Source organism: Misgurnus anguillicaudatus, chromosome 22, assembly GCF_027580225.2.
Source record: "Misgurnus anguillicaudatus chromosome 22, ASM2758022v2, whole genome shotgun sequence".
In the NCBI taxonomy this organism is placed as follows: domain Eukaryota; kingdom Metazoa; phylum Chordata; class Actinopteri; order Cypriniformes; family Cobitidae; genus Misgurnus; species Misgurnus anguillicaudatus.
The window spans coordinates 35,003,448-35,019,732 of NC_073358.2; the positions used below are offsets into that span (position 1 = coordinate 35,003,448).

At 37.3% G+C, this 16,285-nt stretch overlaps 2 protein-coding genes across 2 annotated transcripts in view; both read left to right on the forward strand.

Annotated features, from left to right (window-relative positions):
* Positions 1 to 6,052, forward strand: part of tncb (tenascin Cb) — a 48,686-nt gene extending 42,634 nt beyond the window's left edge. Inside the window, exons 14-23 of the mRNA XM_073861158.1 lie at positions 208 to 351; positions 805 to 924; positions 1,031 to 1,174; positions 2,224 to 2,354; positions 2,460 to 2,592; positions 2,713 to 2,864; positions 4,037 to 4,133; positions 4,272 to 4,433; positions 4,532 to 4,695; positions 4,788 to 6,052. Of these exons, the coding sequence (XP_073717259.1) occupies positions 208 to 351; positions 805 to 924; positions 1,031 to 1,174; positions 2,224 to 2,354; positions 2,460 to 2,592; positions 2,713 to 2,864; positions 4,037 to 4,133; positions 4,272 to 4,433; positions 4,532 to 4,695; positions 4,788 to 4,898 (1,358 nt within the window). The 3' untranslated portion in view covers positions 4,899 to 6,052. The remainder of the gene's footprint in view (positions 1 to 207; positions 352 to 804; positions 925 to 1,030; positions 1,175 to 2,223; positions 2,355 to 2,459; positions 2,593 to 2,712; positions 2,865 to 4,036; positions 4,134 to 4,271; positions 4,434 to 4,531; positions 4,696 to 4,787) is intronic.
* Positions 6,053 to 12,426: 6,374 nt separating this feature from the next.
* b3galt8 (beta-1,3-galactosyltransferase 8) lies at positions 12,427 to 14,367 on the forward strand. Its single transcript, XM_055199240.2, has one exon. It carries the CDS (start codon positions 13,316 to 13,318, stop codon positions 14,297 to 14,299), a length of 984 nt encoding a protein of 327 aa, XP_055055215.2. The 5' UTR covers positions 12,427 to 13,315; the 3' UTR covers positions 14,300 to 14,367.
* The last annotated feature ends 1,918 nt before the right edge of the window (positions 14,368 to 16,285 follow it).

Sequence of the window (16,285 nt, forward strand, 5' to 3'; positions counted from 1 at the left end):
CTGTTCAGGTTTTTAGATCAGACCCATCTGGTTATGTGAAATCGGAGGATGTCATGAATCAAAGGAGATGGTTTTATTCATCACCACAGCATTTATTGTAGTATCAATAAGCCGCAAAAGGTAGCCAATGCTGCCCTCTTGTGACAAAAGTAGTTACTTCTGTTGATCTGTTAATGTCTGTATTATTTGATCTGTCTCCCCCTGCAGGCAGCCCCATAACACTGATAACAGATGGAGGGGAGTTTCAGACCGTGTTGCTAAATCTGACCCCTGGTGTCACCTACCAGGTGACCATCATTGCTGTGAAGGGATTGGAGGAGAGCGAGCCAGGATCAGATAGGGTCACAACAGGTACAACTCACCCGAATCTATCTAAAGTGCATTTAAATAAGAACATTTTAGTTAGATGATGAAATGAATTGAATGAGTAAGTATTCCTGTTGTTCACATAGTAGAGCATTGCATTATCATCGCAAAACATCAAGGGTTTGAATCCCAGGACTGTACATACAGATGAAATGTATACCGTGTAAAGCACTGGATAAAAACTAAATGCATTAAAAGTAAATGTAAATAAACTTTCACGAGCCAGATTCGAACTAATGTAACTATATCAGCACCACAATTTAGTGTGTTGGAGCACATTTACTAAGCACAATGTATACTCTTATGAACAACAAAATCATACATAGAGTAGACTAAGTGTTTTGCTTTCCTAACTTGCAGAATTGTAGATATGGAGTCGAAGTGAAAGTAATAATTCTTGCCTCTTTCATCTCTCTGTGTGAATCTGTTGGCTTCTAGCTCTGGATAAACCACGAGGCCTCACAGCAGTTAACATCACAGACACAGAAGCTTTGCTGTTGTGGCAGCCTTCCATCGCTACTGTGGACGGATATGTCATCACTTACAGCGCAGACACGGGTAACTCAACTTATAATTTATATCATTTATAATTATTCTTTAGAGAACTTCAAGCATTTCTTAAAGAGTTTAAGCAAGCTATGATTTGTGTTTTTTTTCCTGTCAGTGCCTCCTGTTATGGAAAGGGTATCAGGGAACACTGTGGAGTTTGAGATGAACAATCTTACGCCTGCCACCGAATATACTGTAAATGTTTACGCAGTCAGAGAGGAAGCCAAGAGCGCTGCAACCACTACAGAGTTCATCACAGGTAAGGTCACCAATCACCCTGCAACATAAACACTTGAACGGGTTTCTGAATGGCCTGAGGTCGGGTTTAAGTGGAATTGAAGTAAAGGTATTTGATGGACATAAAATACGTGCCAATACGAGTCAATATCATTCTCATTTTTGACAGAGGTAGCATTTAGCGGCTTTTGCAGCTACTCATATATTGCTAATTTATAGCATTTTTCACATTGCAGTTTGTTTAAAAAAGCAAAAACGTACAATCATTATATATATTTTTAGAAATGTTAAAGGAACAGTATGTAAGAAATTATATCAATTAATCATAAAATGGGCCTGATATGTCACTAGACATTAAGAAATCATTTTCATTTCAAATACTTATATCCCTGACGTCATTTAAAAAGTGGAGTTGCAGCCCTCAACTGATGTTTATGTTGTCATGTTGTGTATTGGCCACCAGCTGTGTGACTGCAGTACCAGTTTTAGCCACAAGTTTTGTGATTGCAATACCAGTTTTGGCCACAATCCTACATACTGTTCCTTTAAAGGTGCATTGAAATAATGCTAAATTGTTCTTTGATATTTACATAGAAGGTATGTAACTTTATAAAGTGCAAAAATTATCCAGAAACGTTTTTACATGTCCATTTACAACACTAGGATTTGTATTTGAATTAGCCTAAATGGTTTATTTTTGCACTATTTGGAACAGTCATGAATAATAATGTTGAGCTCTGCTCTGATTGGCTCTGCAGCTCCAGTAGGTCACATTAGTAAACATGTTGGGGTGTACATCTCGACTGTTACATCATTGAGATTGGCCAGCAGTCTTTTGCATGCACAAGGTTTACACAAGAATAAGGAAAAAATAACACGTTTGCGGCTCACGATATGTCATTACCATGTACAGGGCCCTTTTACTCTTCTATTCCTGGGAAAATACAGTTTTTTATTATATGGCACGTTTAAGAATTCTTTGTGATTTCGGCAGTGCCTGTGAATGTTGCCATTTGCATTTCATGTACTATAATGAATGTCAGTTTAATTATTGAATACCTTCTGCCACAGATGTTGATGCTCCCCAGAACCTGGCTGCCAGTAATATTCAAACTGAGAGTGCAATGTTAACATGGCAGCCACCAAGAGCCGACATCAGTGGGTATGTCCTCAGCTTTGAGTCTGCTGATGGTATTGTCAGGGTAAGTGGCGGTGTTGTTATTACACAGTTCAGTGTTTTTTTTTATTTGTTCACACTGTTGTATATTGATTGTATTTTGTACTTCACTGCTCTTTCCTCGGATCAGGAGGTTGTTCTTAGCCCCACAGCGACATCTTACAGCATGTCCCAGCTTACTGCCTCCACAGAGTACACAGTGAAACTTCAGGCCATGGCTGGGCCAAAGAGAAGCAGAACCATCTTTACAGTCTTTAGCACCAGTAAGCCAATAACCACATATTGTTTTTTTAATAAAAGAAGGTCCAAAAATCATCAAAAAACTCCATTAAATGAAAATGAATGAGCCATAGATCAGACGTTTTATTCTGTCTTTTTCAAAGTCGGAGTCCTGTACAAGCACCCCAAAGACTGCACACAGACTCTGTTGAACGGAGAAACAACCTCAGGCTTGTACACAATATACCTGCGTGGAGATGAGAGTCAGCCCCTGCAGGTCTACTGTGATATGACAACTGATGGAGGCGGATGGATCGTGAGTAAACCTCTTTTAAATAAAAAAAAAACAATTATATGCTGAATGGGTTAATACTATATCATGCTGATACCAGAGGGGATATTTAGTAAAGTCACATCACTTAAAGGAATAGTTAACCCAGAAATGAAGCCTTCCTAGGTGTATATAGCCCTTTTCACACAGACATTACTGGAAATACACGGAAAATGCATCCGGGATTTGTCCGGGATCATTTGATTTTTGGGTTATTCACACTGCCAATGATTTTCCGGAATTTGTGCGTGTGAATGAGGTTTATGACTTTTTTCTTTCCTGAGTTCCTGCCAATATCCTGGCTTCTTTTAAGCTTTATAATGGCATTGAATAGTGCCCCATTTTAAAAGCGCAATAATTAATCAGAAACTAATCCATACGGTTATTTAATCTGAGGCAAAGTGATGGGTTTTGTAAGAAAAATTTATATTTCAAACCTTTTAAACTATGACCATACTTATGTTCATGATAGACATAAGGTCATGTGGAAGGCTAACCTGTGACCCAACTTTACAAAAATCGCTTCACTTCAAAAGACATTTAATAACCGTATGTATTCATTTTTGATAGGGGTGTAACGATAATTTGTGCTACACACTTATAAAACCTGTATGATATCGATTCTGAATCGCAAAGGTGATATGCACAGCTCTTTCATGTACTACGGCTCTTTGATCAGTAGGAAGTCCTTATCAATTTAAAATCATTGTGAGTTTGAGTCGTTTATAACATGCATTAGAAAAAGCAACACTTGTCAAACATAATCATATATATTGTTTATTATCATAAAAAATCCCTGAAAAGATTTGAAGAACAGCGGTATAAATATGCTGTATATATTTCCTGGAACTTTCGTTACACCCCTAGTTTATGATGGATGTGCTTTTTGGGGCTTTCACAATGGGGCACTATCCGATGCCATTATAAAGCTGAAAATAGACAAGATAATATTTAAAATAACTCCAACTGTGTTTGGCTGAAAAAAGAAAGTCATATATATTTAATGGCTTGAGAGTAAGTAAAATATGGGCTAATTTAAATTTTAGGGTGAACTACTCTTTTCACTTGTACACTATAGCATTCATGTAGCTTAACTGATAGAGGATGGTGCTTGAAATGCCAGATTCATATCAGTATATTGTGGTGGTTTTACGCAGGTATTTGTTAGACGGCAGAGTGGTAAAGTCGAGTTTTTCCGTAACTGGAGGAACTACACTGCAGGCTTCGGTGACCTGAATGATGAATTCTGGCTGGGTAAGTTTTTCTAACGGCATGAAATTAGGAAATCGAGAGGCCCATAGGCATTAGTCTATTAACATTAAATGATATACTGTATGGTTATGCGAGCTTTAGAGCCTGTTAGTCTACACATCTCATTGCCTGTGTCTGCAGGTCTCTCTAACCTCCATAAGATCACCTCCACTGGGCAATATGAACTACGTGTGGACCTCAGAGATAAGGATGACTCTGCATATGCGCAATATGACAAATTTTCAGTCTCAGAGCCGCGCAGTCACTACAAAGTCCATGTTGGAGGATACAGTGGCACTGCAGGTAAAGTCTGTTATTAAAAATAATATTAAGTATTATGTTTTCTTGTGTGAGATATTTGAAAAATTGACACTTGTCTCTGTTTCTTTTTTTTTTTAAAGGTGACTCAATGACGTATCACCATGGCCGCCCATTCTCAACCTATGATCATGACAAAGATATAGCTGTCACCAACTGTGCTCTATCTTATAAGGGGGCTTTCTGGTATAAAAACTGTCATCGAGTGAATATTATGGGTCGATATGGAGACAACAGTCACAGCAAGGTAAATTTTAAGCACTTGCTCAGCAGTCTAATGCTAAATACACTGTATAGTACAGATAATAACTATATTTTCCTACATTATTTTATCTCCAGGGTGTTAACTGGTTCCATTGGAAGGGTCATGAGCACTCCATCGAGTTTGCAGAAATGAAGATCAGGCCCTCCAACTTCAGGAACTTTGAAGGAAGGAGAAAGCGATCATAAACCAGTGTGCTCAAACTCCAACCAACCAACCAACTCTCCCCCAGCTGCCCGTTCATCCCTCCTGCATCATCTCATCCCCTTCATCTACCAAAGCCACTGCCAGGAGCCCAGCCTGCTCTCTACGCTTTCCTGTTAATAAAGGACAGAAAATAATTTCTTCATCCCTCGTTTAAAGCTAAAGACCATACACAGTTGTGTGCGTACCACTTCCGTCCACATCAATCTGACAGTAACTCCAGACTCATAGTGAAGTGTTCAGCTTTACACACTGTGCCTGTACGTCATAAGCACACGCCAAAGACAGACGCTACAGGAACATCCGTATAGTACAATGCAAGTGGAGGGATTTTGAGTTTGGCTGGTGCTTTTCGGTTCAAAAATAAAATAAGATATCGTCTCTCTGTATCTCACATGCAATCCCAGTGAAGCAATGTTCAGATCTGGAGAGAGCAGAATGTCTGTGTGGTATTGTTTGTTTTGGAGTCTCTTCACTAAACTCTAAACTTTAAATGAAAAAGGCACATTATGATAAAAAAAATCTAGGCTCAGAGGATTTCTCGTCTTTTTTCTAGATTGTGACAAATGCTAAGCATATCAGTTGTCACATCAAGTGGCACATTTTAACATCTGAAACTGGTATCACTACAGTCCTGTTACTGTAAGTGTTCATTTATATGCACCTTTGTGGTTCCATTACCCTATAACTATATTGACATTCAGCGACACAGCATAAGAATCTTGATTTGTTGCTTGGTATCCTATAAAAGTTTTTAATAAAGCAAAGGCAGGACCTATCAAATTTAAGATGTTCGTCATCTTGTGTTCACCAATTCTGAGCTTCTTTAATGTTTATGATGACTCATAAAGAGAAAAATGTCAAATACAGGAAAAAATGTCAGGCTGTTGGTTATGGTACCCATAGCCTTTTGTGAAAGTTCTGTTTGCAAAAATATTAATATACAGAATAAGTCTTCGTGTTTACCCCCTTTTACCCTGCTATCGACTAAACCACTGACCCTATACAATACTTGTGTAAATTATGTCTTGTTTCGGTATTTGAATATTTTTGTTGTTTGTTTGTTTATTAAATGGGTGTACAACAGGTGTTTTCTTTGTAACCCCTCTTACAATAAAACAGATTTTGTTTAATAAAACCTTTTATGTTGTGTTTTTTAGACACGTAAAATACATTTTATTGTCATTTTTGCATCTTTTGCATTCTCTCGCGGTACTTTGATGTCACAGGCCTGTAAGTCTGCCTAGCGCCGCATGAAGTCAAAAGGCTTGTTCGACTTCAGGGGGCGCCGCAAGAACCGACAGACGAATGACGTCAAAGTACCGCGAGACGAAATTAGACTTCGTATAATTTCTCTAATCGTTCTCGCGGTACTTTGACGTCGTCCGGCTGTGGGTTCTTGCGACGCCGCATGAAGTCGAACAAGCCTAAAGACACCTAGTGTAAATAATAAATCCGACAGTGCAATCTGATTGGTTCAGGTATTTATAATAGCGCTGTTTTCTAATATTTTACTTATCAGCGCCATCCTCACCTCGTCATTCTCCACCACTGGTATTTTGAACCATAGATATGTATAAAGGCTAGATGGCTCAAGGCGGAGTCCCTAACGGCATCACCTGGCGGCCATCTTACGACAGGGCGCTCGCTCACTCGTAGCATTGAGTTTAATGGTGCAGGTACTTTTAAATGACCATAACTTGCTCAATTTTCTACCGATTTTCAAACGGTTTGGATTTTTACAAACGTTATTAACATGGCTATAATTCTGGATGCTTTAACATGTTTCATGAATTTATTTTTTATTTTTAGTATAGGTATGCAGTGTCATAGGTACATCTTTGACGTTTATAACAAACCAAACCGTTTGAAAATCGGTAAAAAATTAAGCAAGTTATGGTCATTTAAAAGTACCTGCATCATTAAAACTCAATGCTACGAGTGAGCGAGCGCCCTGTCGTAAGATGGCCGCCAAAATGCGGACGTTGCACTCCATTGGCCAGCAGCGTGGACGAGCCATCTAGCCTTTATACATATCTATGTTTTGAACAAATCCTAGTAGTGTACAGTAACGTGACACGGATTCTTATTTAACGTGACACATATGCGTTTCCATGGAACGTTCTATTTATGACGTCGTAGGTATATAAAGCGCAGCGTTCCCTGAATCGAGTCATTCTGAGGTAAGTATCAACGAGTTGGAAAATTTCTAAAACGCTCCAGGTTTAACGTAGATACTCAAAGGTAAAGCGGTTAAAAAACATTGTTAAATCTTCGAAGAAATACTGTTAGCTGTTCTATATTTAATTTTTATATATTTAATTATTACTTTTATTTCACATTTAAATATTAAACTAAATGTTAGATGGTAATACAAGGTAAGGTTTCGAGCTATCGTATGAAACAATAACACTATTTTTAAATGACGACTGACGAGACAGCGATAGTTACATTACTTAAACATTTTCAAAACAAACCCATCCTGAGATTTGCCACCGTTCTGTTTGGTGTTTGGTCTTAGATTCTTTGATTTTTTTTTCTTAACTCAGGTGCAGCGCCCTCGGCGGGACTCGCGGCTTTCTGTCCATAATTTATTGTGTTTATAGGTAGACAGAATCTAGAATAGTGCCCTGGTCAATAAAGGGCGGACAGGGGGCTGCAGTTCACCCCAGGGTCTCACTAAGAGTTAAAAGGGTGTGCACGGTAAGGTAGGTAGGACGGTCGGAAGCAGTGCAGGCCCTAGATTTTTTTAATCTCATTTTCAAAGTTTTTAATGGTAAACACCAATGTGGTTTAAGTATATAAATAAAGGATTGTCTTTTTCGAAATATTTTAGGCTGGATAGTTAAAGGAAATTGCGTCCTTATTATTATAACCGCGTTTATTTCCATAAACTTTTATAATATAGTATTTAATGTATAGTATATTTTTTATTGTCTATGCTATGTCTGTCTCTCTTTCAAGGGTTTTTTTCTCCCTAGGACTTTTTTCCCACCGGGTTTTTCTCCTAGGAGTTTTTCAACCCCTTGGGAGTCAGCTGACATTAGATTTCTTCTATACGTTACATTAATACTCCGTTTACTAGTACTCGCTGTACTTTGCTACTTTTGTTGTCCTCTGATTTTTCTGTGGTTTCTTTTGTTTTTATTAAAGTAAAGCTGTTTTGTAACAATTAAACAATTTTGAAAAGCAAATAAAATTTAATTGACTCAAAATTGTTGTTTTATGTGTGATGTTTGTTCACTTTATCACATCCACAGATGCCACACTGAATTCTATATTATTTGATTATTTATTTTATATGTATGCTATTGTTTATTGTTACTATCTTAAATTTAAAACTGATTTTCCTTTATACTGTTTGTTTGTAGAACCACAAACTGATACACTAATGGAAATAAATCCATAAGAAGTAATGGGAATCTTCATTGTGTCCTAATCAGACCTGCCATAGTGATTAATTCATACCGAACCATATTGGTTATACAATCACTAATGTATTACAACAATGTGAATTGGTTGTTGATATATTTTATTTGCTCTAAATTATCTTTTTACTTAGGAACTAATGCTTATTTAAGGAATGTACTTAACATAAACTAATGAAGAGTCATCATTAACTACAGCATGACTCAACACATGAATTTATGGTAACACTTTACAAAAAGGTTTATTAGTTAACTATAGTTAACATGAACTAATAATGAACTGCACTTATACAGCATTATATTAATCTTTGTTGATGTTAATTTCAACAATTACTAATCCTTTATTAAAATATTGTTAATGTTAGTTAATGCACTGTGAACTAACATGAACAAACAATTAAAAGCTTTATTTCTATTAACAAAGATTAATAAACACTGTAACAAATGCTGCTCATGGTTTGTGTATGTTAGTTAATACATTAACTAATGTTAACTAATGAACCTTATTGTAAAGTGTTACCGAATTTTTTGACAATTAAAGTGTAACCCATAAACATGTTTAAGAACATTTTTATGACCCTTGACTGGTTTGCTGTTCATCTGTTACACATGCAGTGTTATATGAATAGCACATATTGAAAACATTGCTCCATATGTTTACCAAATTTAGAGATACTTCAATAATAATTCACATGACTAACCATCTGCAGCCATTAATAATGTATTACAGAGAATTCATTATTTCTGAAGGATGAACTTTATAAAACAAGGCCCAAGTCATAACTATTGCTTAGGGCCACTATAGCCACCAGGGAGCCCCCAAGAGCACACGAAATGGCAGTTTGATATTTAATTATTATTCGTTTTTTATATGTATTATGTCAGCGGTGAACAATGGTGGTAATAATCCAAAAAGCAATATTACATTTTTAAAAACGCAAATATTATGTTAACTGGCCACAGGATGCTGGATGCAAAGAAATTCAAGTTTGACGCAGGTGGGCGGGAATTCTGGTCAAGTGGTTTGTCGGAAAAAATAGCGCTGATTAACGTTAGTTGAGGATGCAGGCAGGCAGCACACCTATTTACAACATTTTTGGTTAAAATGTCACGAAAAAGGACACCTCTTGTGCAGAGAAAAGAAAAAAAAAGAAATCCGAGCAAGAGAAAAAACGGCAAGAAAAAGGTATGTTAAAATAACTATGTAACTGTTTACAGTTAACTTAAACTAAACTAGGCTTTGTTAAAAGCTAACGTAAGCTGTCTAACGTTAGTTAATTATAGCCAAGTAGAATATATTCTTGTTCTAGGAAAGTTCATGTTTGAAAACGTCCGTATAGCCTTGACACGGGTGTGCCTCGTAAGCCTTGAAAAGTGAAGCCTCTGGCTCTTTGATCGCCCCCTGGTGGCTGGCTGCAGTACAAGTCATAACCCCGCCCTCTCCATTCAAATGAATAGGACTTTGCTCTAAATAAAAAAAATATTTACACTTCCAATTATTTTCGAAATATGGTTTTGGTCCTTTCAAGTATTTGTTATCACGCTGATATATGTTCAAGTGTTAATTTTTGTGATAAGTTTCATTTTAGCTTGTAATTTGATGCTATAGAAACGGGGCGTGTCGTTATGATTGGAGTGGTTGAATTGGCCGCGCGAGCATTTGGGCGGAAGTTTGATACCGCGGCTCCGCCTCTGGCTTTACGAACGATTCCTTCTGCGCATGCCTCGGCTCCAAACTGACGTTTTTACGTAACATGGCGGCGACCGTGGTCGGACATTTTTGGCTTCAATTCATTACAATGGTGGGAGGCGACGTCGCGTCGTCCATCTTTTTTTACAGTCTATGCCTTGACATGATAGGCTTGTTCGACTTCATGCGGCGTCGCAAGAATCGACAGACGGATGACGTCAAAGTACCGCGAGAGCGATTCGCGAAATCATACGGAGGAGTTTGTTTTTCAATCGCTCTCGCGGAACTTTGACGTCATCCGGCTGTTGGTTCTTGCGGCGCCGCATAAATCTCCTGACCAAAACACAGGTGAAGAAGCAGCAGAAACAAGATGGCATTTTCAAGTTAATCATTAGCATTGTACAGGTTACATAAAAATAACGCGATCATCAACATCAAACGGCATATAAATCAAAACTGCCTAATGTTACTGAATGAAATGTCAACACATGATGAGCTAACTTCAGGACTGTGAAGCTACTCCATCTGTGTTTTGATCATCGATCATGAAACTTAAAGAGTAACTAAACCCTTAACCAACTTTTTTTAGTTAATGATCTGTAAGAATGATGCTTTATTAGTGCTGTTCATTGATTTTAGTAAGTTTTTTGACATTTGGATATAAAGTGTTTCAATACTACAATATATGGTGTAAAAACGTCTGAGTGATGCCCTCTTCAGGTTGAACGGTGGCTACTGCAGTTGAATTTTCCTATTGGATGTTGGGTCCAAAAAGTAACTCGTGACGTAAGCAGGTTCAAGCTCACCACGCCCTTGTTACGATCTCACCACATGCTTGGTACGAGCTTAGTTCATCCCCTCTATCTCTGTTGGGATCTGCCCACTTTTCTTGCATTTTTCAAATATTGCCAGTGGGTGGAGTCAGGCTCTGACCAGGGGTTTAGTTACGCTTTAACCATATTTAAAGTGTTGATTAAAAAAAGCATGAAGCTAGAATAAAAAATATATTGAAATATGTTGTTTAAAAGAACATTTAAAATATTTCAAAATATTGGGGGCCATTACATTTTTGTGAAAATTATCAAAAACACAGATGATGGCTGGCAACTTAAAAACAAATGCTGATGGGAAAGAGTTAATATATTATATTATAAATCAAACTACTGAGATTGAAGTTATTGTCATCTGTGTAAAAATAACTTTCCTTGGTATATATTTTTGTATTAAAAAATAAGCTTCTGTTTCATAAACTTGGTACTGTTAACCACTTAACATTATTTACATTAGCCTACATTCCTTTGCCACTATATTCTAATATTGTTATGCCTCAATTAGCTAGTTATAGATTAAAAGTTGTTGTTTTGGGTATACAGATGGCTTGCTGCTGTGTTTAATAAATTATGATGTTAAAATAACATTCTGATTGGTCAACTATGCTCACTGATGATAATGCTGCAGCAGGTGAGTTTTCAACCATCCCAGATCAGTATATTTATATGGATATCCCATGCCTTTTTGTGAGATCTTTTTATCATCATTATTATTTTTATGTTCATCTTTCATCAGGTCCATCCTCTACAGGTGAGGAGCACTTACCAGCACCTGAATCCACTGATCCTACTGTTCCTTCCTTGTCAACCTCAGCAGATGTGGCAGGTAAGTTAATAGCATAGCAGCCTTTGTATTTGTTCAGTTTACTGTAGAATATACTGTGATTAATATTCTTATTATAATTTTTAATGTATTTTTCTTATTGGTCATTTTATTTCTGTGGTCATTAGTCCCTTTCACACATACAGTCTTTACTGGTAATTTACTGGTAAATTGCAGTTAACATGTCATGTGTGAACAGAACCTTTCAAGTGCTTACGATATAAAACAAGGGTGTCAAACCTTACCGTAATCTCTAGCATTTTTCAGAGAATAAAAAATATCTAAAGGTTAAATAGCACACTTAACTGTTATCAGATGTGCCAGCAGTGTTCGAAGTGTCATGTGTGTGGCTCATCATGTCAAAATATGAGCGTCTCTCATGTCAAAATACAGGCCTGCTGCAACCCCGTCGAAAGGGTTCATGATAGTCGCAAGACACTATAAACCCTGATTGCACATGAGATTAGGCAAGTATCTGGAAAACGTGAGCGTCTCTTTTATCATAAACCCCATTTGAAGCGTCTGCAGCAGGCTGGTATTTTGACATTTGCACCCTCGAAAAAGAAGTCTGCTAAACTTGCAAAACTTATAGGAACATACAGCTGAATAAACAACAAGATTAATGCATTCATAAATTGTAATACACTAAAGATCTCACCTGCAAACCAGTTTGCCTTCATAAAAGAAAGCAAAAATTAGGGTTTAAAGGAAAATATAATGCATATAAGATGACATTTCAATAACTTATTCAGAAACACTAATGCTTTATTTGCCACGTGTGCACTTTTACCATACAAGAAAATCCAGATCGACTGCAGGTTATGGTACTGTATGTGATTTAAAAATTATTAATTTAGAATGTGGGGAATCAAACTGGTCTGGTTGTTCCCAGCAACTATAAACTTCCGTCTACCCAATGGAATGCCGGCCTCTCACCTCATTTAATTTAACAATGGAAAAAATGCGAATGACGTCAGGCGCTTTTCCGCACAGAGTTGACTTTTTCCACCTTCTAAAAAAACCCCCAAACAAACAAAAAACTTTATCCAACTTCTTCAGTCCAGGTTAACTTGTTTGTATTTGGCGCCATCTGGCGGGGAGAACTTAATGTGGGTGGAACGACACCGCCCAAACATGTCGTCCCGCCCCATCGTCCACACTGCACTCCAGAGGGACTCCGACACGCGGATGATATCAAAGTACCGCGAGAGCATTTTCGATAGCAGTCATCTCTGCAAGATTTCTCAAATCGCTCTCGCGGGATTTTGGTGTCATATTTCTCTTTCTCTCGGTTCTTGTGGCGCCACATGAAGTCGAACAAGCCTGTTGTACTGGTTAGATCAGCGTAGGATAAAAAACGGGACGCGGGAGGTCCCACACGGGACAAATCAATTAAGCCCCAAAATACGGGACGTCCCGGTAAATACGGGACACTTGGCAACCGTAACTGATTTCTGAGAGTGGGTGAAGGCAAAACACCAAGAGCAAAACGTTGCCAAGAAGACGGGGGTTGGGCGCTTCTAAACAAACGCCGAGATGGACATCGCCGTTTCTGGTACTTAACATTCCTGTTTTGTAACTTTCTGTTTTAGTGAGATAAGTAAGTTTCATTTTAATATTTCGTTTTAATATGCCCAAACTTTGGCGACGTCTTTTAACGTACCTGGCTGCGGTTGGATTAAGTACAGTTTTTATCATCCTGGCTTTAAAAAGCACAGTATATTCGACGTCATTTCTACAGACCAGGACTCCTATATCTAAAGAGCTATATGATGTGATCTCACCATCATCCTACAGATATCTTCTTAACCAACCGGAGATATGCGAAAAGAAAAGACCTTACCTGATACTTATTATCCCAGTGACTCTTAAAGATACAGAGGCAAGGACTGCCATTAGAAATACATGGGGTCATGAGAGCTTGATGTCGCGTGTGAATATTTTGAAGTTATTTTTCCTCGGCCAGCCCCCACAAAGCAACTCAATACTTCAGCAGCATCTGGAAAAGGAGAGCCAGGAATATGGAGACATAGTGCAAATGGATTTTGTGGACACCTATAAGAATCTCACAATCAAGACAATGATGATCATGAACTGGATAGCCACATACTGCCGATGTGCCCGGTATGGCATGAAAAGCGATGCAGATAGTTTTCTCAACGTGCCTTACCTTGTAAACTACATGCATGCTCAGGGAGAGTCCTCAGGAGAAAATTACATCACAGGATCAGTCATCAGGGATGGGCATCCCAAAAGGGACAGCCTTAACAAATGGTTCCTCTCAGTGGATCTTTACCCAGAAACTTCATATCCTCCTTATGTGTCAGGAGCTGCATATGTATTTTCTACTGACCTTGCCCAAAAAATATCATTGGCTTCTAGGTTTGTGCGGCCGATTCCACTTGAAGATGTCTATGTGGGGTTGTGCCTACGGGTACTAGGTGTAAATCCAGTATATTCAACACGCTTTCTCAGACTCAGGAATCTTTTTGAAGTGCGTAAACTGAAGTATCACAGATGCACTTTTGCCAAGCGCATTACAGTGAATGGCTTTAAACCACAACAGCTACTTTACATTTGGCATGACTTTCAGAAAGCTCATTTTACATGTTAATGCCGATTGCATGCAGTTGGATACAGCTCTATTTATTTAAACTTTAATAAATGAACATCGTATAAGAAGTGCCTGGGCCATTTATTCTTGGCCATTTTATTTGCATCTGTTTTTATTACGGTTCATTTGAATCTTTTTGTCAAGGGAATTCGGCACTCAGGTGCACAGCATATAGGCAACAGCAAAGCATTAGTAACTAAGAAACAGTTCAAAATATATAAGATAAAAATAATAAAATAGATAAAAAAACTGAAATAATAAATAAAAAGTGTCAGTATGAAAAATTTCACAACAACACTGTGCAAAATAGTATGTACTGTAGCACCTTGAAAGGTGGTGGGTCACGGCAGAGTGGTTTTTTATGTCAGAAAGGCTGTGTAAACAGTTTGCAAGCATACAAAGCGTGGTGTGCATACCATAGGGGTGAGCGGGACACAAACCAACGGCCGGTTATTTGTAACATGGCAACTTTACATATTTATACAGGGCCGAGCAATCTGTGCTTTTGGTCTATTTCTCTTACTGTGAGAAGATGATCTCCTGTGAATTTGTGAAAAGTTTTGATGTGTTTTCATTAAGATATTGAACAAACAGTGTTTTGGAGGCATGGAAGTACATTTCTTCATCTTATGTTTTTTTTTCGATTTCTGAGTTGGGTGTGTAAGTCACCAAATCCAACCTTATATTATTTTAATCACTGTCTTGTTACCTAAAACATAACACCATTTTGAAAACTCTAGTAACTGATAGCTGGGAATTAAAAATTTTTATACCGCGGGGTTAGGTGCCACACAGTGTTACAATTGAGCCTCAGCTATACAATGATAATAAAATGAAAACAATGTAAATTCTATTAATCAAAATGATAACTGTTAATTAAATATCAGGGGAAATAACTAACAATTATGATTTTTTTGTCTTAAATGTGCAGCCCTTTCAAAAAATCTATTTATTTGCATTGATGCATGATTACAAGGATGGTTAGATGAAGGATCATGGATGGATGAATGTGTGGATATATATCTATTATTGGCAGATATATAAACAACATCCACCTTTAGACAGAATTTTATTACATTATTTGTGTTTAAAACATATTTCTAACTGATGTTATAACAAACCATTTGTTTGTTACAATTAACCCAACTTATGAAGTAAATAGTTGTAGTGTTTGCACTCCTGTCACTATCATTGTAATTGTATGATAACGGTAGGTCCCACAAACAAACTTTTAAGTGTTCACTTGTAGCAAATATGTGGGTGTTGATTGTGTAAAAAAAGTATTAGTCTACCTCAAATATTTTTTGAATGATAGAGCCAAAGCCAAAAAGTGTTACTTTGTGCACCGCTCTCCCCTACAGGTGTTGGTGACTACTCATGTGTTCATTTATCTTACAGTTATCTGTGTGAAAATAAAACTGAATTTTAGTCTGCACAGTTGATTTGCAGGTTTACCAGCACCATAAAGAGACTTAAACTTTATTAAAAGTATAAAATGGGTCTCTGATCATAGATATCTTCCAACAAAGGGCTTGTAGATGTCCAGGGTGGGAAACATTTTAAAATAAGTTCATTTAAAGGGATAGTTTACTTTAAAATGAAAATTCTGTCATCATTTCCTCACCCTCATGTTTATCTAAACCTGTATGAATTTCTTTTTTCTGATGAACACAAAAGAAGATATTTTGAGAAGTGATGGTAAACACACAGCAGTGACCATAGACTTCCATAGTAGGAATAAAAAATATGATGGAATTTAATGGGTACTGTCAACTGTGTGCTTACCATTATTTATCAAAATATTTTCTTAATCATTTATCACAGTACTTCCAAAATATTTTTTTCCTACTATATAAGTCAATGGTCACTATCTGCTGTGTGTTTAGCATCATTTCTCAAAATATCTTCTTTTGTTTTCATCAGAAAAAAGAAATTAATACAGGTTTAGAACAACATCAGGACGTGTAAATGATGACAGAATTTTCA

Bases quoted from the DNA above. Each gene is read 5' to 3' on its own strand.
- b3galt8 (XM_055199240.2), top strand. From the start codon at position 13,316: ATGCCCAAACTTTGGCGACGTCTTTTAACGTACCTGGCTGCGGTTGGA.